The sequence below is a fragment of the Trachypithecus francoisi genome, unplaced genomic scaffold (genome assembly GCF_009764315.1).
Source record: "Trachypithecus francoisi isolate TF-2019V2 unplaced genomic scaffold, Tfra_2.0 Lachesis_group13, whole genome shotgun sequence".
NCBI lineage: Eukaryota > Metazoa > Chordata > Mammalia > Primates > Cercopithecidae > Trachypithecus > Trachypithecus francoisi.
The window spans coordinates 64,378,110-64,405,770 of record NW_022681458.1 but is presented as its reverse complement, the minus strand read 5'-3'; the positions used below and the strand labels follow the sequence as shown (position 1 = coordinate 64,405,770).

Here is a 27,661-nt window from a genome sequence, read left to right as displayed (position 1 = left end):
GAGGGTTTTAAGAAAAGAGAGGCCAACTCAATTAGGGGCTATAAAGAGACCAGGAAGCTGAAGAAAACAAAGATTGCAGCATTTAATACTTGGAAGGTGACTGTGGTTCAACAGAAGCAGAAATCACATAGTACAGACTTAATTCCTCAGTAACGAATGGGTGAATATTCTGTGTTATATCTGTGTTTTGGAATACTGTGCAATGATAAAAGACGATGAGGTAAAAACATGTTAAGAATTCCAAACCATGTAGTTGAGTGGAAAACCAGGTTCACATTGGTATATAAATATACAATTTATGTTAAAATAGACAATCAAAATACACACTAAACAGTATTTTTCCTAAGGGTACATATGTATGTAAGTGCTTTGGAAATGGTCTGGAAAAACACAATACACTAATAACAAAATACAGCTGTGCAACCAGTATGGGAACTGGGGGTTGAGCTCAAAGGAGATCTGGGGGCTTATTAGCAATGTTTTGATTTGTTACAGAAAATATATATTCATATAATTACTTATGGAATTAAAAATTATACAAAAAGAAAGAAATTGCCTTGCAAGAAATTAGGAAGTGTGGAGTGAAGTGTGGGAGTGAAGGGAAGGAGAAAACTATGATGGGACCTGGAGAAAAGGCAGCCTGTAGGGATGACTTTTTGACTGGGGAGGCAGAAGTGTGTTTTTAGGTCTAGAAATGTCATGATGAATAAAATAGATTTTGGAAATGGAAGCCAAAGGAGCATGATTGATAGAGCCAGGTTGCAGTAGGGGGTGGAGGGTGGGGAGGTGGAGGAAATAGAATTAGGGCACCAGTGGAGGGGCTGGTCTTGAAGATGAAAAATGAAGAAAAAGGTCTGTAAAGATAATACAGAGGAATATTAAAGTATAGAGGAAAAAAACTAGAGCCCTCTGAGGAGAGGGCTGCAGGAAGGTGATATGAGGACAGCTACAGAGGGTGGGGCAGGCAGTGGCCTGTGTTCAGAAGATGGTGCCAGAGATTTTATATAGCAGATATGGCAGGACTATGTCAAGGTTTCCGCTTGGGGTAATCCAGTAGTTGCCTGGTTGTGGAGCAGACCCAGGGTGCCCTAACCCTGGCCTCACAAGCTCTCTCAGCAAAACTTAGCAATGTTAGAACAGGAATAAGACAGCAGGAGGTCTGGGGTGGGTGAGGTGGAGAGAGTGGAAGAATGGGGTATGAGAGAAAGAGGAATGGTGCCCAATCTCTGGAGTGGCTGCAAGAGAGGTTAAATTCTGCCCCATAAACATAGTGTGTTGCTACTGTCCTTTCTAAACAACTTGGAAGATGTCCCAGGCAAAGGCTAGAACAGCCTTCTTATCTCCACCTCCAATATTGTTCTGATTGGTTTTCTATCCGCAATGCCTATTGTCTCTAAAGAAAAGCAAAAGTTACTCCCCACTTCCTTTGTGCTATGTAACTCTGATTTACAAAAATCCCTTCTCCACCCAACTTGCACCCCAGCTTCCCCAGAAAACAGAAGAAATCGTGGCTTGCCAAAACTGAACTAATTTGAACTTCATTTTCTAAATTTGATGGCAGATTTTTTGGAGAAGAGACAAAAATATAATACATTATAAGATGAAAAGACATTCTCAATAATTTCTCTAGTTATCCAACTGATCTCTGAATATTTTGAATGTAAGCTAAGATTTGTTACTTTAAAAATCACTTCTATGCTCTTAGCACTGTCAGAAAAGCATGGCTAAATGTCCAAATAATGAAGAAACACATAAACAAGAGCTTTTTCTTACCGAAATACATCACGATGGTTTTTGATGTTCCAATCGTATTCTCCTTTACTGACAAGTTCAAAGAATTCAGTTCTCCTTCTGCAGGAAAATCAAATGAAGAAAGAAAGAAAAAAAAACTGGAATGAGATTTCCCAGTCTGTGGGGTGACATAAATACATTTATGGGAAAAACATAAGACCACCTGAACCGAGTAACTTAATATTTGAAATCATGAGGCTAAAGCACTATCAGAATAAATCACTTTCTAAAAAATGTTGAGGCTTCAAGGAAAAGCCACAATCATTTCTGAATGTATTTACAACAGAGGAGATTATAGAGCCATAAAACAGAAAACAATGTGGTGCGGCATTTAGGATTATGTGCTCTGAAGCCCTTGTGACACTTACTGAAAGTCAGAGAAGGGAGGCAAGGACAAATAAAAAGTGGGAACAAGTCTAGAATGTTCTTTTATCATCCAACAAAGAATTGAGCTGTATGATGATCCAAGATAAGATAAACTCCCTGGTAGTAAATTCAAGATAAAGATATTTTTTTCCAGGTTAGAAAATAACTATTTCACCGTTTCAGTGCTTAAACGCATAGACTATGAAGTCTGTAACCATGTTTAAACACTCGCTCAGCAACTCACTTGCTGCACGACTTTGGAAAGTTCATTAAACCCTCTAAGTCTCAATTTCCTAATCTCTAACACGGGGGTTTTAGTTGCTGACTCACAGAGTTACTGTGAGGATTAAATGAATGACATGTGGAAAGCATGTAGCATAGTGTCTGAACATTTTAAGTGCTTGACACTGTAAACCGAAAATAAAATTCTAAGCCCCCAACCAAATAAATGGACTTCTCCTCTTGGCCACGGGCATTCCTAAATTAACCTGAAACTCTAGTTCAGGCCATGATGGGAAGTGGGAGTTGGACATGCCTCATTATTCCTTCCTCCCTTTTGCAATTCAGATACAGCTGACCAGCATTAACATTAAAACAGAGACCTTAAGACTGACAAAGCAGACTCTTTATAGCAATAAGATACCAACATGACAGATAACGGGCCATAAAAGAAATCAAAGTATTTTATCCCAGAATAGATTTATTTGACATATTTTGAAATGGCCTTACAAAGCTGTCTCTTGTGGAGAAAATCTACATTCTGTAGAGAATCCCCTTCCCTTTCCAGGTCTTTTTCCTAATCTAGAAGAGAATTAAGTAAGAGCACCTTTTAAAGTCTGATAAGAAACATTTACAATTTATTCTCTTTGAAGGCTGCTACTGGAGGCTTCATCTGCATAACAAAAACATTTGTCTCCACAACCCCTTATCTTAACCCAGACACTCCCTTCTATTGATACCAGGTCTTTAGATAAACCCTTTCAACTAACTGCCCATCAGGAAATCTTTGAATCCACCTATGACCTGGAAGCCACTCCCTCCTAAAAGTTGTTCTGCCTTTCCTGACTGAGCCAACATACATCATACATGTACTGATTGATGTCTTATGTCTTCCTAAAACATATAAAACCAAGCTGTAGTCCAACCACCTTGGGCATATGTTCTCAGGACTTCCTGAGTCTATGTCACGGGTATGTCCTTAACCTTGGCAAAATAAACTTCTAAATTGATTGAGACCTGTCACAGACACTTTTTGGTTTATAACTCACACATACAGCCATGGAAATTCATTTGGAGATGTATAGATATGGAAAAGACAAGAAAAGAATATTTTAGTTAGATGATTTTCATTTTTAGTGAGAAAAGGAAAAAAAGAGGACATCACCATTTTGATTTAAGAATCACTTCCCAAGTTTTCATCCTCTTGGCACTTGCTAATGAGAGAATATTTAAAAGATCCTAACACACTATTTCCCAAAGTGCATCTCTCAAAATGCTAGTCTTAAGAGGTGCTCCATGTGAAGACGTTCCTGGCCAAGTAGGTTTGAGAAATGCTGCCCTTAATATACCTCTCTTGGAGACCCCATCCATATTAACCTTTGAAGTCTCTGAGAAATATGGAGGTAGAAAAGCCTGTTTAACCTCATTTCACCCCAAAATTCCACATAGTACTGATGTTTCAAAAACTACACTTCGGAAAATACCACCATGACATATAATTTATGGTAGAAATCAGACTAGGATCTCAGAAACTTAGTGCTGACCTGCTGTACTGGGGGACAAAGGACAAGAGGTTGAGAACAACTGGCTCCACTGTGTCTGCTCTGGGGTGCTCATCACCAACTGACCAACTGTGTGGATTTCTTGCCAATGGGTCAGACTAACTACTAAAATTACTTGAAAGGAGACAGGTCAGGAAGACAAATGTATAGCTCACTTCTGTATTAGAGACACAAAGACAGGTCCTGGATCTATCCTTTTAAGATGATGCAGGTCAAAGCCATACTAGGCCATACTACATACAGCATGGAAGAATCTCCAAGACAACCTTACAGCAGCTGGCGAGATGGCATAGCCCAATTACATAGAAGGGCTCAGGAACGCCTTCTGCTTTGGGTGCGCAAGTGTATACATTTCTTTTCTTCATATAACTTTCTTATCTTCTTCACTTGACCCATTCCATTCTTCATGACCAAAGGTCATGCCTTTTTCATATTACTGAGACAGCCAAGTAAAAAGGGCTCCCTGGACAATCTCCAACTGGCCTGTGCACTGGGAGGATGGGTGAGGCCTCAGGAAGTTTGTGCTGTTTGCAGTAGGGAGGAGCCTGGCCCCTTCTGTTCCCACGTGGGAACCTGGGATTCAATCTGTGAGATGGGGGCCTCTTAACAGGAACCTTTTTGCTTTGCTGAGAGTCTTTTTCCTTTTTGCCCAATAAATTCCATAACCTCTCACTCTTCAAAGTGTCTGCTTGCCTAATCTTTCCTGGTGGTGTGACAAGAACCCAGTTTCTTCTACAACATTACCATCACTTACTGTGAAGTGAAATAGAAAGGGAAGTGGTGGAGTGCAAAGAGCCCAGGTTTGGACCTGCACTGACCTGGGCTTAATGCTGACTGTATCTTATTAGCTGTGTGATCTTGGGTGAGTGACTTCACATTGCTGAGCCTCAGTTTCCAGCTTTGTAATGAGAAATTGAGATAAGGTGCACTAAACATTTGGCCCTGTTAGATCCTCAATACCTGAAGCTATGGTTAATTTGTAAACAATATTAATACTATTACTGCCAACAATAATACACAGTGGACTAACCGGACTAATGGAGATCTAACAGTTTGCCCAGTTTTCTCTTCTCACTACATAGAAATTCATCTTTTTTTCAAATTATTATGAAGTCCAACAAGTATTTATTGAACATCTACTCTGTACCAAGTCTTTATTAGGCTTTACGGTCACAAGATAATTGGGGGTTACTTTCAAATGTCTCTGAGTTTAGCCAGGGCTACCAACAAATAAATAGATAATTCCCTCTTTAAATGTAATATTAATGAGAATAATAATACTGGGACTAGAGTGAGCTGAGAGAGGCACTCGCTTGGGGCACAAAATTGAAGTGGGTGCCAAAAAACTTACTTATCAAGATAAATATTTTAATGCGATATTTAACAAAATAAAAATAAATGCAAAAAATCCATAATGAACACAACAACAAAATTCCAAATAAAGACAAGATCTGAACTTGTACTTGAACCACTCACCTCACTTGCTTCACCCTAGTTCCAGCCCTGATGAGGATGATATTCACTGGGTCTTTACCGTGTTCCTGGCAGACTTGCTGGGGTCTGGCACTCACTACTCACATGACTGAACTTGAGTAGGTTACTTAACCTTGCTGGGCCTCCGTTTTCTTATTAGTAAAAGAGTTATAGTAATGGGATCTACGTTGTAGGGTTGGTGGGAGGACCATATGAAATGATTTATGTAAAACACTTTAGCAGATTGCCTGGCAAAATTAGGTTATCAGTAAGGACTCGTTACTGTGATTAAGCTCAGAAGGGTGAGTACCTGGCTCAAGGTTTCACAGATGGTGAGTGGCAGAGCTGGGATACAAACACAACAGGTTAAAATAACAGCTGTCCCAAGCAGCTGAGATACATTCAGGGTGTCCTTGGAGCACAGAGGAAGGCACTTCGCTTGGCTGGGAGGATCCTGGAGGATTGTGAAAGACTTCCTGAAAGCTTGTCAGCCATCATCCTTGTCATCACATGCTCCTGGGTGGCCATTTCAATTCTATGAGTTATTCCAAGAAATTGCTAGAATGCAAGCTTCATGAGGACAAAGGCTTGGCCCACTTTTGTTCACTTCTGCCCCTCAGTACCTACAACAATGCCTGACATGTAATAGAAGCTCAATAAATATTTGTTGAATTGATGAAAGAATGAGAATGATTATCTCAGAAAGCTAATCATTAAACAAACAAACTCTTTAAACACTGGTTTCACCTAGATCCTAATTTTTCTAGGGGCTTCCAGTTGCCATTTGGAGAGATTGAAGTAAGTAAACAACACAAAATCTATTCAAGAAAAGCCCTGTCAGATTCTTGCAGAGTAGATTCTAACTTGAACCAAATGGGCAACATAACAAGCTGTAGGAAGTAAGAACACCATTTCCATCCAATATCTGACTCCCTTCCACTGACTATTGTTGTATCTGCCCACAGTGTGTTCACTATAGGGAACATAACATCTTTGATGCAGAGTGAAAACATGTTCCCTGGGTGCCTAACTCATTGCAGAAAACAAATTCCTTTCTTTCTTTTTTTTTGAGATGGAGTTTCGCTCTTGTTGCCCAGGCTGGAGTGCAGTGTCGTGATCTTGGCTCACTGGTTCTGAGGCGCGATCTGCCTCCCAGGTTCAAGCGATTCTCCTGCCTCAGCCTCCCGAGTAGCTGGGATTACAGGCATACACCACCAGGCCTGGCTAATTTTGTATTTTTAGTAGAGACGGGGTTTCTCCATGTTGGTCGGGCCGGTCTCGAACTTCCAACCTCAGGTCATCTGCCCACCTCAGCTTCCCAAAGTGATGGGATTCCAGGTGTGAGTCATCGTGCCCGGCCCAAATTCCTTTCTTTAAAAAATACAAATCTGTGATATGACAATCAAACAGCATCATGAGAATAAATTCCCCAATGATAGAAATTTTAACAGCTAGAGTTGCTGGTGTGAAAGTCTTAACAGAATCAAAATCAGTCATAGACTTCACATCACATTAGCAACGCTAGGACAAAAGGAAACATCCACTATTCCTCTGGGACAGTGAGAGGAGTCTTTTTGTCAGATATATCAAAACGTAGCATACTAATTTGATTCTTCCTTCACAGACAAAAGGATGGCTGCTTCATGATAGGTTCTATTTACTCTGTTGTCCCAAGGTTTGATTATGTTCTTAGGAGATAATAGGAATCTTTCTGGATAATAGGAATCATGAGGAACTGATCAACTTGTATACTTTTGTCAAGAAAAACATGAGAGGCCAGGCATAGTGGCTCATGCCTGTAATCCCAGCACTTTGGAGGGCCAAGGTAGGAGGATTGCTTGATCCCAGTAGTTTGCTCTTTACTCTGTTCAATCTATATACTCTGTTTAATAAGCCTTAGAAACAAGGTGGGATTCCATCTCTACAAAAAATACGAAAATTAGCCATGTTTGGTGGCACGCGCCTGTAGTCTCAGCTACTAGGGAGACTGAGGTGGGAGGATGAATTGGGCCTGAGAAGTCAAGGCTGCAGTGAGCTGTGATCATGCTACTGCACTCCAGCCTGGGCAAGAGAGTGAGACTCTGTTTCAAAAAAAAAAGAAAAGAAAAGTCTAGTCACTGGTGGAACCATGTATAACACATCTGGTAATGCATTTAGTCACATATTAAATAGCCAAAGAGATATTTTAAAGTTTAAATCAAAGTACATTTAAATTTTTTTTTTTTTTTTTTTTGGAGATGGAGTTTTGCTCTTGTTGCCCAGGCTGGAATGTAATGGTGTGATCTTGGCTCACCGCAACCTCTGCCTCCTGGGTTCAAGCAATTCTCCTGCCTCAGCCTCCCAAGTAGTTGGGATTACAGGTGGCCACCACCATACCCAGCTAATTTTTTTTAATTTTTAGTAGAGATGGGGTTTCGCTATGTTGGCCAGGCTGGTCTCGAACTCCTGACCTCAGGCGATCCACCCACCTTGGCCTCCTAGAGTGCTGGGATTACAGGCATGAGCCATCACGCCTGGTCACATTTAAATTTTTTTAAAGTTCCTGAAAAAAGTCCTTCTTGAAAGATCAAGAGATAGAGTTAATCATTTTCACAAGGCTACAAAAAGGATTTTGAAGTGATGATACGGCAAGATCATGTAATAAATTTATTGTGCATATTTAATAAATTTAAAAGGTATAAAAATTACACAATTGACTCACATAGAATCTCCATCTACCTCCCTGCCTAGAAATAAAGCCCTGTCAGTGCTGTTGAGGCCCTGTGCACCTCCCAACTGTTGCTTCTGTCTTCTTCCCACCCACCATACAATGACCATTTTCTAAATTTTGTATAAAGCATCATCACATATATCCTTATAATTTTACTAGGCAAATTATATATAATATTGCTCTACATGTTTTAAAAGTTTATACAAATAATGTCATCACAGTGTATGCTTTCTCTGGCAACTTGCTTTTTCCATTCAAGGCTTGTAAGAGTCACCCATGTTGTTATATATAATTCTAGGCCATTCCTTCACACTGATGTATGCTATTTCCATCTATTATTATACCACTGTGTATTTACCCATTTCCTGGATGATGAAAATTTATATTATTTCCAATATTTCTTGCTATTACATACATGTTTCCTTGTGAATTTGTGTGAGTTCTCTCTCTCTCTATGCATATGAATATGTACATGTATATATAAAAGTGCTGGGTCATAGAATGACTTATTTTCTATGCTTGAGTTTTCATTATAGTTTTAGACTGGTAGGGCTGTATGGAACTTTTGAGAAAAATCTCATATTAATTCTCTCATTTTATAGGTGAGGAAACTCAAGGTGAAGGAAGGTGAAGTGACTTGTCCAGGATTCCAGGGCAGTTACAGGAAGATCTAGGTAGATTACAAGTCTCCAGCCTCCCAGTTCTGCCCTCTGAGATAATCTTTGTAAACTATGTGTAGCATAAACCTTTGGGCCAGATAGCTTTTCATGTTGTAAGTGTATGGACAGTGGGGCCAGCAGCCCTCATGTGATGTACCAAGTATCAAGGCAGACATAGACAGGGCTCTTTCCATCATCAATAAGGGGGTGCTCCAAAGAACAACTGCAGATGGCCTGGGCCAGGTTGGTGGTTCACAGCTCCAGGTGATGTATTTCTGACCTTCTCCCTAGTAATAATCATTATAAAGTAACAAGGTGAAATTCACTGTGCTTTTGGGAACAAGTTTGCCCATACAGCTGTTCTGTTAGCATCTAAGTGTATATGTGTATATAGATTAAACAGAGTAAACAGCATGAACATATGTGAAAGTGTTAGCATCTAAGTGTATATGTGTATATAGATTAAACAGAGTTAACAGCATGAACATATGTGAAAGTGTTAGCATCTAAGTGTATATGTGTATATAGATTAAACAGAGTAAACAGCATGAACATATGTGAAAGTGTTAGCATCTAAGTGTATATGTGTATATAGATTAAACAGAGTAAACAGCATGAACATATGTGAAAGTGTTAGCATCTAAGTGTATATGTGTATATAGATTAAACAGAGTAAACAGCATGAACATATGTGAAAGTGTTAGCATCTAAGTGTATATGTGTATATAGATTAAACAGAGTAAACAGCATGAACATATGTGAAACTGTTAGAAACAGGGGCATTTTTAGAAGCATGAGACTGCTAAAAAGAATATTTGAAAATCCACAAAATTATACAACACTCGCTGGATCCAGACTTCTTTGTCATGAGGAACTGTATCATTAACTTCTCACACAGATCATGGGGAACCTTGGTTTTCAAGGACAATGGCAAGTACCTCAGCTAGTGAAAGCAACTTACTGGAAAATCTCATTTATAATCAGATATGTTTTTATTAGGCTTTTATCCTGCTCTCCTGACATATGTTCCACTCAGAAAAATAGCAGTCTTTAAAAAAGCATCATTTGAACAGAACTGCTAAAATTACTTTCAAAAATAATTCTAAAGATTGGTTACCAGTCACCCATCACCACATTGAAAATCTTTCTGGTTTGTAATTTATCTGCAAGGCATCTTTTATTTGTAAAATGAGAAATCACCATTTCTATGTACATTTTAATCATGGATTTTTTTGCAAATTTATGTATCTATACATGTACTTATGTATACATATTCTTTATCTATCTATTCATCTAACTCCTTCGAATCTACTAAAAGTCCGTAAACTTCAGGAAGGTGTTACTGCTGAGGTGGCAAATCATCACTGTAACTCTCCTCAGTTTCTTTCTTTCTTTCTTTCTTTTTTAGACAGAGTTTCACTCTTGTTGCCTAGGCTGAAGTGCAATGGCGAAATCTCGGCTCACCACAACCTCCACCTCCCAGGTTCAAGAGATTCTCCTGCCTCAGCCTGCCGAGTAGCCGGAATTACAGGTATGCACCACCACGCCCAACTAATTTTGTATTTTTAGTAGAGATGGGGGTTTTTCCATGTTGGTCAGGCTGGTCTTGAACTCCCGACCTCAGGTGATCTACCTGCCTTGTTCTCCCAAAGTGCTGGAATTACAGGCATGAGCCACTGTGCCCGGCCCGTAACTCTCCTCAATTTTAACTCCAGAGTTGTCAAGCAGGGGTTGCAGGGTGTGCGGATGTGTGGATGGGGTTAGTTGGTGCTTTTGGTCTTCTTACAGCTTGCTCAACAGGCAAATCACACATCTGCAATTAATTGTTACATGCAGATTCTAGAGAGATTTCTGGACTTTTTTTGCATACAAACATTGGAGAAGAATAGAAAATTAATATACAGATGTTAACTCCAGTTATTACGACTAAAGAAAAAAAGTGTTCTATTTAATTTTGAAGTGAATTTTCTCCCTGCTTTAGACTAGCACTGATAATACAAGGGCCCGCCAAGAACCTGAGTGAAATGACCTGTTTGATGCTGTGCTGTTGTTGATGGTGCAAATAAAACTGGCAAAATGCAGGAAGTAGAAAGATAAGGATTACTCTAGATGTTGAAAATGGTGGAAGATTAGAGACCACAGGGCCCTAGCAGTCAGTTCAGTCAAACCACAATCACCAGGCAAAGAAACTGTGTAAGCCATGGCTTGATGGGGCGCACTCCAGCTGCTCCTGCATTCACTTTGACACAGCCCTTCGCTGCTGGGTGTTGCTGCCCTCTCTCTTCACGACTGGGCTCTGAGTGCCTGAAGGTAAGAGCCATGTCCTATCTGCTTGTACATTCCCAGCAACTAGCACAGTGCCTGGCACAGAGAAACCATTAAGAAGTGCTAGTTGGATACATTTCTCATTTTTTAGTCAGTTGTGATATCATGTGGATGGGGATATGGAATGAGTATATGGAAAAATGCCTTGAAATATGTCAAGAAATACCAAAATACTTCCTCCATCAACCTACTACAGAGGCTGCTGTCCTAATGTTATAATAATATATAATTTTAATTAGTTAAGTCATCAGGCTCTGTTAAAATATAATAATGTTTGGGATACAGTAATGGCTTAAGTTCTACCAGTTATTAACACCTTATTACTATCAGTTTGCTTTCATCCTTTTCAATATGGGGTTGGTTGTCTGCAGGCAACTGTGGAAGTTGAGAACACTGAACACAGTTGGCTTTTAATAAATATTTGTTGAATGATGAATGAATGTCTGCCTAGCAGTAGAAACATTTGTTGAGTTCCCACTGTAATTTTTTAAAATGAATTGTCTAGATATTAATCTAATTTTTAAAAGAATGGCCAAACTATCACATTGAACAATTTAAAATAGTTTAGTGCATTTTTCTGTCATCATTAGATGCTTTTGAGAAATGCTATTCACTGCATCCCTCTGGAAAGACAAATACAAAGAAACCATCAGACTGGGCATTTTCCATAATTGCTCTAGATGTTGAAAATGACGGAAGATTAGAGACCACAGGGCCCTAGCAGTCAGTTCAGTCAAACCACAATCGCAAAGAGAAGTGGCAAATTTTCAATTAGAAGATAAGTCTGATTACTTTAGGAAACCAATCTTAAAAGCATCGAGCACCCAAGTGGATTTATAATATCTGAATTATTGGAAAATTATTGGCTTAAATCATGGTCTGAGGCTTTGTGTCATGGAGAACTGATCACAGACAACTTAGTGACTTTGGACAAATTACTCAACCTCTTTAAGCCCAGTTTTCCCTATTTATCAGATGGGGCTAATAATATCTACTTTGCACATTGATATGATAATTCAGTATCAAAAAGTTATTTTGAGAACTCATTATGTCAGGCAGTGTGTCAGGTTTTGTGGGTTCCAAGAGTGAGCTGAAGAGTAAGGTGTCTGCATTCATGGAGCTTCCATATCAGTGCTGATACAGGAAGATACTGTAATGCCTAGAATGGTGCTGGGCATGGAGCAGGCACCTAGAGGATGAGATATAGTGTTATGTAATCACAGCCTGTTGAGGATCAATGCTAAACTGTTTATTGCTACCCAATAGCAACAACCCCCGTGACTGTATTAAAGCTAAAGAATTTTCAACCCCTGGTGCACCAGCTTAGCTCAACTGCACACAAGAAGCCTCTAATTGCAGTCTTAGCCCCACCAGATTGGGTACTGCACACCACTGACCTGGAGCCTCCACACCCACCCTGCACTCCCAGTGGTGGGGCCTGGCATTCGTTGAATTGCTAACACTTAGCATGCTGACATGAAGTGTGTTTGGAACTAGCTTTAGACATTTACAGCCTCAAATTTCTGATGTTTCTAATGCCCAAATATTTCCTGGATTGGCCCCAGTTTCCCCTTGAGTACTCTTGGACTATTATATAACTGCAGAATAACTAAGAACATTTTGGAGTCTAACTACTTGGTTCAAATTCCAGATGTACTATTTAATATTGTGAGCAATTTACCGAATCACTCCAAACCTCAGTTTCCTCATGTGTACTGTGGGGTTAATACAAAAACAAAAACCAGCTCAGAGCAGTCTGAGCTCCTTGCAGGCCCGGAGAGTCATGAGTATGGGACTTCAGTCACGCTCCCTACTCCCCTAGCCCAGGCTTGGGGGCCACTGTTGAAAGTCATTTTGCTTCTGACTAGCTGCCTCACCCACTATCTTCATGTTCCTAGAATTTGTGATACAAGAGACAATGTAACAAAGCCAATCAATAGCTTATGTTATGTTAATGTAAATTCTTGGTAAACAATGCAGGAATTGTCTTTTCTTTCCTTTTGAAAATCCACTTGTAGCTGCTGCTAATTGGACTGTATATTCAGGGCAACTTGAATCCATGCTCCTGGCTTGCAGTCCTCAATCTTGGCCCAAATAAACTGCCTACTTATATTAATTTTGCCACAGCTTCTTTCTTTTAGGTTGACATTAATAATAGTACCTATTTTAATAGGACTGCTTTCACTGTTGAATGGCGTAACGTATATATCAAGGTCCTAAGTAAGCACTCAAAAAATATTAGTTGTTGTTTTTATTATTAATAGTGGAAGGTACATAGGTCATCTTTGTAGATATACATGTAGATAAATAGTACAGGACATTTGTACCATCCCTTTGAAGTTATAACATTTGTAATTTTAGATCTCTCTGCCCACTCCAACAAGCATCATCTTTTATGGTGCATATTTTATTAAGTTTTCTGGCTGAGTGATTTCTTTTTTTATAAGGTACTTTACATTGTCAAAGCTCTTTCATAAAATTAATCTCTTTTCACTGCCACAAGGATCCTGGGAGATTAGAATGGATGATATACCTATACCCCTGTTGCTGACAAGGAAACTGAGGCAAAGAGAGCTCCGACTCTCAAAGCTGGTGAAATTACTACTTAACTATCAAAGCCTTATTCACTGCAGGGACTCAGAAACAGGCACAGAAATCGGTTTCAGAAAGTCACTCAGCAGTAACTGGAAAGCGTTTTCAGTGAGTTGGAAAATCAGAATGAATCATTAACCCCAGGCTCAGGTTGTGAAACTCAGAAATTCACATTAAGGATTTTGTTTGTTTTTGTATTTTCATCTTGTGAATTCTGCTTTCATATGCCATTTGAATGACACAGACTCCCAAGGACACACAAGGTCTTTAGAAATTAAAGTCATAAGTTTTTGTGGATGTTTTGAGAGCCTTTCCACCTTTCCGTGAATCTTATATATTTTTTTCCTTTTAGAGCATGGCAAGAAATCTTGCCTCCAGGAATAAGTCAGAAACTCGTCTCCAAAAGGCAGGGCTCTACCCTGCCCAGCCTGGCCCTTTCCTAAAGTGACTTTCTCCCTCTAGGAGAGGAAAGCAGTGAGCTTCTTTTTTGGTTTCTTCAACTGTATTATGAATTTTGAGTTGAGTAGTCAGGGCAGAAGAACCAACAATAATCCAGACTTCCAGAAACTAGTTGTACGGGGTGCCTCATATCCTCTTGGCCCACCCACCCCTCTCCTGCCATTGCTGCTACACGCAGTGCCTCAGCGGTCCTGCGGATCCCATACTTTCTGTCCTGGCACTGCTCTGGCTTCATGTGTGGGACCAGGGATGAGATGGCTGCAGGAATGCCCAGTCATCAGGCACACACAGCCTGGAAGTACATGAGAGTTAACATCCCACAGATCGACATTTCATTGATGAGGATGGTGGGTGGTGGATAATTTTGAAGTGCAAAGTATGAGACTTTTCAGATGGTCCCTGCAGGATCAAGACTGGTTGACCATAGTGGTGAACAACAAAGAAATGTGGCCTTCCTTTCACTGGCTTCCCTCCTTCCCCATTTCACTGTCCTAGCCCCTCACTCTTATTCTTGGTGTCATTTCCAAAACTGAACTACGTGAATGCAAGCCTTTATCTCCAACTTTGCTTTGGGAGAGGACACGGGGACCCCAAGCTGGTGTTTAAACTGATTACAGAACACCTGGAAAGGGTCAACATTATCACATAATATATCCCCAATTAAAATGACAATTCTTTCTTGATGCTTCCATTAGAGAGGGGACCATGGTGATTGAAGAAAAAGCCCTGAAAGAGGAAGTGTGGGTTCCAGTTATACCAATAATGAGTTATGTGACCTAAGCTATGCTATTTAACCATTTGGACCTCTGTGCCTGATCAGCAAAAAAGGAGATGAATTGGATTGCATCATTTCTATGATCCTTCCGATTCCACAATTGCACATTTATTAAATAAAAACTTCTGGGTGACAGTTTGTAGTAGCTGCTTTCCCCCTCATTATAACCCTAGGAATTGTTCTGACTAAAAATATGGCAATATTTGAATGCCTTTAGACAGGCAAGTGAATCAATCCTCTGAAAGTCTAGATTAGAGAATGGGCAGCTATTTAGAACCTCAAAAAACAGTAACGCTGACGAAAAGAGAACAAGCCAGCTTCTCTGGGAGTCAGCAAACATTAGTAGGGGCTGCAGCATTAAGATAAGAACAGAGTAATGAGAAAACGAGTTGCAACCAACTTCGTTGACTGCATGCCAGCGGTCACTCAGTGATTCGTCAAATCCCTAACAGGGCTTGATAAATGGGCTCTGAGTGTTGAGGGTTTTTTTCTCTCTCTTTAGAAGTTACTTGGAAACATGGCTTGGGAGAATGCTTCTACTTTGAGAAAAATAACACAAGATCCTGCAAGTGTCAGGGACAGGCAATAAAACATTAAAAGGATATAGACTTTCCATAAATCCCAAATCAAGGAGCATTAATCCAGAAAACAGATGAAAGATCATGACATTTAAGTCAACCAAAGGGCCACAAAACATGAAAAATAAATAGGTTATAAAGCAAATGAGGTTGTAGATGTCACCATTTCTAAGACATGACATAGGTACTGTTATCTCTATTTTATACTTGAAAGAAAGGCTCAGAGAAATAAATAATTTATCTGGTGACACACAGCTAATTAGTGGCAGAGCTGGGATTTTAATTTTTAAGTATATATTTTAAACTAATTAAAAGTTATATTTATCAAAGTAATACATGAACATAGTTAACAAATCAAATAGTACTAAAATAGATATAATGAAATATAGCAGTGTTTTCCACTTTGCTGGCTTTTGTCCTTGACCTGTGTTTCCTAGTGCTTTCATTTCATTTTTTTATTTTGGCTACCATGTTCTTAATTTTCGTAAGTGCTTTCTTTTTCATAGTTGCTCCTATTGTTATTTTTAAAAAGCATCCTGTTCTTGTTTCATGGATGCAATATCTTAGCTCTCTGACAATACCAACACCAGTTTTTAGCTTTTTTTGTTTTCTTTTTTTTTTTTTTTTTTTTTTTTTGGGGGAACAGAACAATAAACACCTTTATTACACGGGTGAAGACAAAACAAGGATTTATTTGCCTTTCCGGGCCTTGATTTTCCTAAGATAGAACTCCAACTCTTTGCCCTCTAGCACATAGCCATCTGCTCGGCCACACTGTCCCGGCCTGGAAGCAATGCATGCAAGAAGCTTGCCCTGCTGGAACTGCTCCTCCAGGAGACTGCTGATTTTGGCATTCTTTTTCCTTTCATCATATTTCTTCTGAATTTTTTTAGATCGTTTTTTGTTTAAAATCTCTTCTTCCTCAGGAGTCAGCTTGGCTCCCTTCTTGCGGCCCAGGGGCAGCGCATAGTGGGACTCGTACCACTGTCGGTACGGTGTGCTGTCGATGAGCACGATGCAATTCTTCACCAGGGTCTTGGTACGAACCAGCTCGTTATTAGATGCATTGTAGACAACATCGATGATCCTTGTTTTACGAGTACAACACTCTGAGCCCCAGGAGAAATTCCCCACGTCCAACCTCAGGGCACGGTATTTCTTGTTACCTCCCCGCACACGGACTGTGTGGATGCGGCGGGGGCCAATCTTGGTGTTGGCAGCTGGGCGCCCCAACTCATACTTCCGCTTCTTGTGGTAGGGCTTTCTCTTGCCCCCGGTTTTGCGGCGCTTGTGCCAGTTGTCCCGAGAAATGCCCATCGCTCGGCGCTGGCTGGAAAGAGAAATCCGCTTTTTTTGTTTTCTTTTTTTTTTTTTTTTTTTTTTTTTTTTTGGGGGAACAGAACAATAAACACCTTTATTACATGGGTGAAGACAAAACAAGGATTTATTTGCCTTTGCGGGCCTTGATTTTCCTAAGATAGAACTCCAACTCTTTGCCCTCTAGCACATAGCCATCTGCTCGGCCACACTGTCCCGGCCTGGAAGCAATGCATGCAAGAAGCTTGCCCTGCTGGAACTGCTCCTCCAGGAGACTGCTGATTTTGGCATTCTTTTTCCTTTCATCATATTTCTTCTGAATTTTTTTAGATCGTTTTTTGTTTAAAATCTCTTCTTCCTCAGGAGTCAGCTTGGCTCCCTTCTTGCGGCCCAGGGGCAGCGCGTAGTGGGACTCGTACCACTGTCGGTACGGTGTGCTGTCGATGAGCACGATGCAATTCTTCACCAGAGTCTTGGTACGGACCAGCTCATTATTAGATGCGTTGTAGACAACATCGATGATCCTTGTTTTACGAGTACAACACTCTGAGCCCCAGGAGAAATTCCCTACGTCCAGCCTCAGGGCACGGTATTTCTTGTTACCTCCCCGCACACGGACTGTGTGGATGCGGCGGGGGCCAATCTTGGTGTTGGCAGCCGGGCGCCCCATCTCATACTTCCGCTTCTTGTGGTAGGGCTTTCTCTTGCCCCCGGTTTTGCGGCGCTTGTGCCAGTTGTCCCGAGAAATGCCCATCGCTCGGCGCTGGCTGGAAAGAGAAATCCGCTTTTTTTGTTTTCTTCCTCTCCCTGTTTTCTCTGATTTTCATTTTTTTTTTCTGTTTGTTTTGGCCTCTGTCTTTCATATCGGATGCTAATAAAATGTTCTGTGATTCTTGCTTTTCCGCGTGTAATAGTAAGGCATTAAAAAGCGAAATAGGAGCTGTGTGTGGTGGGGAGGGGTACAGTTGCTAGATAAAATAACTTGAGTTTCAGATAAAAAATAATTATTTTAAAAATTTTGTATCGATACATAATATTTATGTGTATTTACTGGGTACATATGGCATTTTGTTACATGCACAGAATGTGCCATGATCAAGTCAGGGTATTTAGGATATCCGTCACCTTGAATATTTATCATTTCTATTTGTTAGGAACATTTCAAGTCCTCTCTTGTAGCTATTCTGAAATATACAAAAAATAATTTTTAGTATAAATATGTCCCAGATGTTTCATGGGACATCTATCTATTCTAAAAAGCGATTTATTGTTTATCTGAAATTTAAATGTAACTGGACTTTCTGTACTTCTTCTTGCTAAATCTAACAACCCTGGGTGTGTGGCTTATAGACTCCTAGCTTCTAAGTGCTTGGCTATGGACTATAGGTTTTCAATCCAGAGACTGGTTCCATTTAACTTAATCCCTTCTTCTGAGCACTGTATCTCATTCCCACCCTGTACTTCTCCCCAGTTCAGAGCTCTTCATTTTATTTCTCCAGAGGATAAATTTCTGGCCTTCTAAAGGTAGAATAAAGGGAGTTACCTGGCTGTGTTAGCAGAGGACTTACTGGGTACTGAGCATTCTATAGAGTGATTTCCTAGCAATCTCTTTGAGCTTTTAGTGTCTTAAGCTTTGAACATCCCTTACAATTGAACCTAATTCTAACTGATGCAATGCCACAGTGCTTTTCAAAGGGAGTCATTTCAAAGCGAGTGACACAAGACTTCCTAGAAGAAGTGATAGAAGAGAGCGATCCTAAAGTATGGTCAGTCAGGAAGATGGGGAGTGGAGGAACAGGATTCCATGTGGGAATGGTGATACAGTGAGGGCACAGGGAACGTTACATATGGTGTTCCAAAGGGTGCTGCATAGACTAGTCTGGTTGACGTAGACCAGTCATGTAGGGGAGAAGTGGAAGGTAAGAATGAAAAAAGGTTGGGGGCAGATTATAGGGGGTCTTGAAAGTCAAACCAAGTTTAGAACTTACTTTGACACTGAAAGTTTTTGAGATGGAAGTTGGAGATACAGGTCTACGGTGTGAGGGAGGGTTACAGCAAAGAATTTCAGAGTCTTCTACACACAGGTCATAACATAAATAGAGGTAACATAGAAATGAGGCCAGGAGAGTGATCTGAGTAGAGAAAGAAGAATATGGTTCAAGAGCTTATTCACAGGAGCAAGGAGAAAAGAAACCTGCCAAGGATCTAGAAAAGAAGAGAGAAAGGCAGCTGGAGATTGGGGAAGCAAGGAGAGTAGAAATTGATAATAACCCATTAAACCTTCAGATATCTCAAAGCAGATGGTAACTATCAGAAATGAGTACAGGCCATTGAATTTGAGGAGAGAAATGTCTTTGGTGACCTCTGAGAGTACAATTTTGATAGAGTGCGGAGATGGACTCTGCTCTTCATGGTGTAAATGGTTGTTAGGAAAATAGACGTACTAAATGTGCTCTGTTTATTTAAAAAGGTAGACAGTAAAAGAAAGGTAAATAGAAAAGCAATTAAAGATCTCCATGGGGTCAAATGAAATAATTTTTTTAAGGGAGTGACATGGTTTAGTCTTTAAGATAAGAGAAAACAGTGCAAATGAGTGGTGGAAGACATTTCCAGGCTGCTAAAAGAGGTGGCACCTGTTAAACCAGGTCCCACTGAAAATGGGAGGGTGCAATTTCCAGCTCAGAGAAAGGCCCGAACTTTGGTGAAAAGGTAAGAAAGCTCTTCTAAGAAAGAGATAGAAAAGAATCAAGGAATGAACTGTTGGATTGCTAGTTAATTTTCCATCACTGAATATTTTTCATCTTCATTATCAATGCCATTATACAGCTGACCAGAAATTAACAGTCTTAAATAGCAATATTAGTTATATCTAAGATAAAAATGGCCATCACTTAGTTTCAGAGTTGTGTGTCAAACAAGGCTCATAAAACAGAAGAAAAATAGAAATCTTGTGAATATAGCCTTCCTTGATTCTCTTGGCTTATATACACCACTTTAATGGACTTCATTTATATGAGAGAGAAACAACAACAACAAAAAATTTAGCTCATTTACACATTGCTATCAATGCTAGAATAACCAGGTAACCTCTAGTGTAGAACTGGAGATTAATTACAGGATGGAACTTTAGATATCCATTGGTCAAACAGATCAAATGCCAATACCTACTCAAAGTACAGCGTGAGGTCTGTTGCCAATATTGACTGCTTCAAAAGCTGCATAAGGTCACTATATTCCTTGGAGGACAGGTTAGCAAAGATATTGTGACCCTGTAATGAGAAAGTAAGAAGTCACAAAGGACATTAAATCTGTGGTTGTTGATTACATGTTTTTCCTCTATTAAAAAAAGTCTGGGAACATTAAAAAATCACTTTTTAAAAAGCATAGTGAAATTTTGCATAAATATAAACAGATTCCCGGCAAACATAGCTTAGCCAGAATGCACAGTCATTTTTGAGAAAGTCTAACAAGGGACACTTTGTTATGTACTTAGTCTCAAAGGGAAAATCTGAAATTGTTGGAACTTATCTTACTGTGAATATGTTGTGGCCACAATTCCATCTGACTACCCATTTCCTATGGAATTACTTAGAGGAGGAGTTTGTGAAACATTTGGAAACATTTCTCCCCCTAAAATAAATGCTATTTTCACTACCAGTAAAGGTTTAAGCTGGCATTTTGGGAACATGTGCTATGGCAACAAATGAGTTTAAGAAAAATAAAAAGCCATTAGAACAGTGGTTCTCAACTGGGGGCGATTTCGACAATGGGGAACTTCAGCAAGGTCTAGTGATACTTTTGATTGTCACACTGGCTGGAGTGCCACTGGCATCTAGCAGTAGTGGCCAGGGATGCTGCTACACATCCATGATGCACAGGAGACCCCCACAACAAAGATTTACCTGGCCCAACATATCACTGCTGCTGAAGCGGAGGAACCCTGCCTCCCACCATTAAGGTGCACTTTGATGAAGTGTGTGGCAGGCTAAATTCAGGATGGTGAATATGAATAATTACTGAATAGCTAGGATGTATAAGACATTGTTCTTGGCACAGTGGGACTCTAAAATGACGTTTACCTAAGTAAAGTTGGGATGACATCTTTATCTTCATACCTTTGACAGGTACTCTTGTTTTCATCAACATTTGTGTTAGCTACACTTAGGCTAAAACATTTGTCTTTAGTAAAGTGAAAAAGCCGTACAGACCAACAATTCACTTAGTTTGTTTTTAAAGTCAGGACTTTTCATTTTTCAGATTTTCTTTGTGTGAAATATGAACTCATGAGCATATGGCCTGGGAACTGGACCAGTTTTAAATCTCGTGTTGAGAGCCAGAAGATGCTGGAGAAGGAAAGTGGTGGAATAACTGCCCGAGAATGAACCACTCTCCAATGAGAGGTAAATTAATTATTTCAGGGAACTGGGATATCAATTAGTAAATTATCTCTTACCAGGCACCAGATGATAATCTGTTTCCCCGAGTTAATTTATTTCATTGGGTGAACCTGCCACTCCTTAAAGACTAGAGTATATTGGTTCTACCTGGGACCAGGTCCAATATTAATAATAATTTTCAAATGAGCTCTTCAGACCCTTAATTCAGTCATTAAGAAGAAGACAAATAACAAAAGGAATGCTGCACCATAATTCTGCCCAGGTTTTTTTGCCTGTGCATTCCCAATGATCAATGACAGGCAAGTGTTCTGGGGCCAGGGAAAAAGTGGTAGGAAGCTATGGAAAAGCAGTCACATGGGTCCAGTCACACACCCAGAATCTCCCAAAGAAACACAGCCTTTCAGAGCAAGTTACAGTAAAAGTTGACATTGAGATATGGAGAAATCTGGTCTGAATTTGAGGATGTGGATTATTTTATGAGGATGTGCATTTTATTACAATCATGCATCACGTAACAGTGGGGTACATTCCAAGAAATACATTGTTAGGTGACTGCCTCATTGTGTGAACACCATAGAGTGCACTTACACAAAACTAGATGGTACAGCCTACTCCATACCCAGGCCGTATGCAATAGCCTGTTGCTCCTAGGCTATACACCGATATGTCATGTTACTGCCTGTAATACTGTGGGCAACTGTAACACAATGGTTGGTATTTGTATATCTAAACCTATTTAAACATGAAAAGGTACAGTAAAAATACTGTATTATAATTTCATGGGACCACTGTCATACCAATGTGGTCTCTTGTTGACCAAAACATGTTGCATGTGACTGTACTTTGAAGGATATATAATCACTAACGCCATTTATAGCTAAGAGTGACAGTGCTAGCCAGATCAGCTTTAATTTTTTTAAAAAGTTAATTTGCATTCAGTATATTGTTTATATGCAAATTAGTCTTCTACAGTGCCTTAACGTTTTGGTCCCTGAAGTAGATTTGAGTCTCCCTGAAATACTGAGTCTATTCTTTGTTTAGGGAGGTGGTGAGTGTGGTGTTAATGGAAAGACATACAGATGTGGAGGAAGAAAGTTCTGGGCAAACTTCCTCAAGCCATCTAACTTCTCTGCACCAGAGCTCATTTGGAAAGTGGAACAATAATAGCACCTGCATTTCTGCCTTTCCGATGGGCAGGACCACAGGGGACTGGAGGCAGTGCTGGGACAGTGCATGGTTCCGTCATTGATAGTCTCTGTTCTTCATAGGGAGCCCCAGGGTGAAGGACGGCCAATGTGTTTTGTTTGCATGAACACACATTCTGAGTGCGTGGGGTTTGTTTCCCTGAGAAAACCTGATATCCTGTTTATAATACTTGTTATTACAAAGGTGGTGGTTTGTCAGAGGTGTATACTCACCACCTTTACCAGTACAGAAAAGATAGTTTGAACCAAAGTTCTTCCATAGTTCTCAGCTAAGGCACTGCTTTTGGAGGACAATTCCATAGCCACAGAGGCCAGGATGCTGGCTTCTGCCAGTTACTGAGAGTCTAACTCTTGGTGTTTCATTCCCAACTGAAAATATATCATTTCTAGCAGGTTTTCCCTTTTGCAGCCTGCATTCAGGTTCCGGACTGCCGACTCTCCTTTATGGGGTCGAAGGCCTCCATGATATTGCAAAAGACATGCTTTCTCAAGATAGGCTGGAGGAAAAAAACCTCCATATTTAATGATGCCATTCCAGCGAAGCAGGGCCTTAATGATGATAATAATAATAATTAATGGCACAGCTAGAGAACTGACAAATAATGGGGAACAGATGATCCCTTCCTGGCCTCAAAAAAAAAAAAAAAAAAAGTCTGTACGCTTGCAGAAAATTAAACAGATCCTTTCCTGGCAATTTAAAACTCAGATGCTGCAGCCAGAGTCAGTTAGTGGTTTCTGTTTTTCTCTGCAGAGGGCTAAAAGTATAAAATTCCAACTACTTCTAACTCCTGCATTGCCACATGAAGCAAAATCAGGCATATGGCATTAGCCCTGGGTCTTAAGTTTAGCCGCAGTTCTCACTTCCTAACTGGTCCCACCAGCAATTTTAAGTTCTTTTAAGTTGTATAGTTTCTCAACTGTGCTAATAACATGTAACTTTCTCCCCGTTTTTGCTTCTACCATCTCTTAAAATGACTGAGCGTTTCACCAAATGGGAATGTTGGGCTGCTCACTATTTGGATCAAGTTGTCTCCTTAGTGCTCTGTATTCTTTGAGGAAGGTCAGGTCATGCTCTGGTGACAAGCAGTCTATATCTGTTACCCTGCTAAGTGAATCTGAAAAGCCTCCTAACCAATAATGAAATCCAAGTGAATCAGCTCAGGAAGACTCTGCAAGGTCCTGCTCAGGCATCTAAAAGAACAGAAAAAGCCACTAAGGCCCATTAAGTTGACTTAGAAATGATTTTCCCACTTCTTTGTATCCACCTGTGGCACCACAAAAAAAGAGAGGGAGGAAACAAAGAGTTGTTTGGTTTCCGTTAAGGAAAGAAGCAGAACATCAGGTCTGTACCTCACTTTGAAGGATCATCACGGCGTGGTTGAAATGGTGATGCTCCAAGGTAGCAGAGGTTCCATAGAGCTGGGCCAGGGCGGAACCGCTCCTGAAAGAGGACAGAGGGTGAGTGAGCAGGGCCTATCAATGGTTCCCCCACACCAGCTTTTTGTATCAAACTGCTTTTCTTGCTTTTGGCGAAGGACCATGAGCAGACACATTGTCGGGTAACTGCTTTTGTAGTTCATTCATCTATGAAAGAAATCATCTGTGAAAGAAACTTCCTAATACATAGAACTTTCTATGTATCCGGCTAGATGCTGCAAATGATATTCGATGAATTTGACACAGTCTCTGTCCCTAAGAAATTTACAGACTAGTAAGAAAGATGAGATGAGATAATAAGTAAAAATAATGCACATAAAACAATGCAAATACTAATCAGTGTAGAAATGTGCTCCAGGTCCAATCAAAGTGCTATGGATGTTCTGAGGAAAAAAAGACATAATTTCTGGCTCTGGGGATCAGGGAACGCTTCATGAACTAAACCTTCTGTGACTTCTGAGTGTTCAGAACAACTGTCTTACACAAAGCATATTTGACCTTCCATAGGAGAAGACCTTGTGAATATTCTGCAGAGTGCATTTTATCTACTCTACGTGAAAGGCTGACAGCCTTCTACTATGGCCTCCCAGTCCACAGTCACGCTATGATATCTCAGTGTGGAACTCCAAAAAGTTCTCTGGATTTGGAGTGAAATCTCAGCTCTTCCTCCAAGTAGTAGCTTCAGACGGTTACTTGGCCTTTTTAAGAGTCAGTTTCTTTCTCTCTAAGATTATATTACCTACCTAACCTGTTATTTATGAGAACAATAAAATATTTGAAAATGCCTATTACAGTTCCCAGCATGTAGTAGATTGTAGTCTATATTAATTATTAATCAATAATTAAAACACATGACTATTTCCATTTTAAATTAATAAAATACTCATTGATACTTAAAGGGATTACTTTGAGTTATCTGTAAATTTCATTTATGTAGAACAACCCATTCCTTAACAATATCAGTTCTGCAAAGTGTTCATTACTTGGGAGTCTGAGGCAGGAGAAGTGCTCGAAACTGGGAAGCAGAGGTTGCAGTGAGCCGCGATCATGCCATTGCACTCCAGCCTCAGGAACAGAGCAAGACTCCATCTCAAAAAAAAAAAAAAAAAAGAAAAAAGAAAAAAAAAGTTCAAAAACGTTTATTTCCAACTCTGTTTAAGAAATGGGAGTTAGAGCATCTTAAGAATCAAGAGACATCCCAGAGAGGTCCACAGTGTAAAAGGCAGCCGTGGGACTCAGGTTAAAGATCCATCTAGATCATTCTGTTCTTTCTCGCTTATTGCAGGGGGCTTCAACATTGAAAGGGCAATCTGGCCTTAACTTGGAAATGCTGGAGAGTGACTGCACACAATCTGTCCTGCTAGTGAGAGAAGTAAGGACTGCATCTAAGTGCAGCATGAAAACTTTTGGTCCCAAGCTTTCCTCCAACTTCAGTGGGAGGCAGCCCAAAAGCACCATCGGTTCAAGGGTAAAGGGACCTGCAATTCTTGGAAAGACTCTCCCAATTCTTCTCCCAACATGTGGTCAGCTCTTCCAGCAGGATTAGGTTCAGTAGGAATTATTGAATATAATATAGTGTAAAACATAGGAATTATTATTATTCTTAGTAAGGTGCTTAGTAAGGAGGGTATTAGATTTTAATCATGTATGTGTTATTTCTTGAAATCTTGCCTTAATTTATATCATTTAATAAGTGAAAATTTGCTAGGCGAATCTTAGTGATAAATTAATATTTAATGTAAGTTACTATTTGTCTTACGTAGAGTTCATTTCTATGAAGTTACGTGTTTCAAAACGTATGCTATATGCCTTTGTCTTGGCTGTTGAAATTCTGCAATGCCTTATGTGCATATCACATCCTAGAGCCTGGCGTAGAGTAAGTGCTTTAAAAAATACTGGTTGCTTGTCTAATCAGCTTACACTAGTTACTATGTCGAGAGACTACAGTCCAAGTTGGGAGGTTGATAATAAGTGTGTTAGCATATTTTATAACACTAATATTATTATTAATAATAAAAGCCACCATTAGTAAGTATCTACCATGCACTGGTCTATATATTAACAACTTAATATATTCGAGCATTTATTCCTGACAATGACCATGATATAAGTATTATTTTCTCATTTACACATGAGGAAAACAGGGCTCAGAGAAGTTAAGTAACTTTTCCAAGGTCACACAGCTCACTTGTACCAGTTCCAGATTTGAATCCAAGTTTTTAAGTTTCTTGTTACATAATGAAAATGATAATTATAACATACATTTCTGATATTTGATTCTCCATTTTTACTAAGCTGGTTGTTATCAATGAAAGAAGATTTCAAAATCTAATTCAGAATTCTATTAGTATCATTGCTAACCACAGGTTGACTCATGTGATCATTCCTATGAATCAGCCATGCTCACATGCACCTCACTTACTAGTGTGAATCTTTTGTACAAGATACAAAATGTTATCTCTTCCCTTATTAGTGCTGGATTAACAGACTGCACAAAAGTTGCATCAGCTAGATGATCAGAAGTCACTCTGTATGTTCTTTGTTTCCGTGAATAAGGAGATGTTTTCTCCTTTAAGGGGGTGGGGATGGGGACAACGACAACACCTTTTAACAAATACACCATGGCTTCTGAAGCACTGCTCCTTTCTTTGCATAGGATGGAGGCCTCTCCCCCATATCCATATGCTTCCGATCTGGTGTGTTCTATCTCCCAGTATTTGTGCAAAGGCAGCCACTATGGTTTGAGCATCTTCCTCATCAGATTCCCTCTTTGTTCCCTTCTGTAATTCCATCTTACATTCTGCCCAGCCTCACACGATACTGATTCAATCACAAAAAATAGGTAGATTTTGCCACTGAACCAGATTAATGCCATGAAAGTGTGGGGAGGCTTTGTTATTCATTCATTCATCTATCATTCATTCAACCAATAAGCATTGATAACTATTATTACGTTAGGTCCCAGGCATGTGGAATACAAAGAGAAATAAGACATGTTCTGACCTTCAGGAAGCTCACAATCCCCTATAATTATGTCAGGAATTTTTCTCTGATCAACCTTGCACTAAAAATTCTCACTTTTCTGCAAGCAAGGTGCCATCTTAGCCCTCAGAGAATGGAGCATGGTACTAACTCAACTTTGAGGGGTTTTTAAAAAGTAAAGTCATCTAAGCAAGAATACTTCCATTTCCAAATGGATCCCTTATTTACACCATCAGATTTGGTCCCTGGCAGGTTTTCTAGACTGCCAAACCCCTCAGTGCCTTTTGTCTCAGGCTAAGGCCTATTAGGAATGCTGCCTGTATCTGCTGGTACACACTGGGAACTTCCTGGGACCACCAAGAGCCAAGTCTACAGTCTTGATGTAAGTGGCAAAAAAAAAAAAACAAACCCATATCTGTGAAGATAAGCTTTATCAAGAAGTATTCTACAGAATACTAGTTCTTCTGAATGTTAAATGGCATTAAGAGAAGAAGTAAAAAGGGTTCCACGGCCAAATATGTTTGGAAAATGCTGGCTTTAAAAAGTGGATCTGTTTATTTATGGTAAGGATTTTCTAGAGGCGGCAATATGTGAAAATGCATTGTGATTTTGTGGGAGGGGAACATAATAAGCAGCATTATCTGCTTTTAATTGATCGTGAAACCTTTTTTTTTTTTTAGATGGAATCTTGCCCTGTCGCCCAGGCTGGAGTGCAATGGCACGGTCTCAGCTCACTGCACCCTCCGGCTCCTGGGCTCAAGTGATTCTCCTGCCTCAGCCTCCCGAGTAGCTGGGATTACAGGCATGCACCACC

General features: G+C 39.9%; 3 protein-coding genes across 4 annotated transcripts in view; all 3 read right to left on the bottom strand.

Moving 5' to 3' along the window:
- PDE11A (phosphodiesterase 11A) overlaps positions 1 to 27,661 on the bottom strand; it is a 490,924-nt gene that overhangs the window by 58,841 nt on the left and 404,422 nt on the right. For both annotated transcript variants that reach the window (XM_033231025.1, XM_033231026.1), the window contains 3 exons: positions 23,779 to 23,869; positions 19,995 to 20,095; positions 1,774 to 1,851 (listed from right to left, as the gene is read on the bottom strand). In XM_033231025.1, the coding sequence (XP_033086916.1) occupies positions 1,774 to 1,851; positions 19,995 to 20,095; positions 23,779 to 23,869 (270 nt within the window). The remainder of the gene's footprint in view (positions 1 to 1,773; positions 1,852 to 19,994; positions 20,096 to 23,778; positions 23,870 to 27,661) is intronic.
- On the bottom strand, positions 16,121 to 16,873 carry LOC117094804 (40S ribosomal protein S8). The gene has a single exon (XM_033231029.1). The coding sequence runs from the start codon at positions 16,824 to 16,826 to the stop codon at positions 16,200 to 16,202; it is 627 nt and encodes a 208-aa protein (XP_033086920.1). The 5' UTR covers positions 16,827 to 16,873; the 3' UTR covers positions 16,121 to 16,199.
- Positions 16,858 to 17,605, bottom strand: LOC117094803 (40S ribosomal protein S8-like). The gene has a single exon (XM_033231028.1). The coding sequence runs from the start codon at positions 17,578 to 17,580 to the stop codon at positions 16,954 to 16,956; it is 627 nt and encodes a 208-aa protein (XP_033086919.1). The 5' UTR covers positions 17,581 to 17,605; the 3' UTR covers positions 16,858 to 16,953.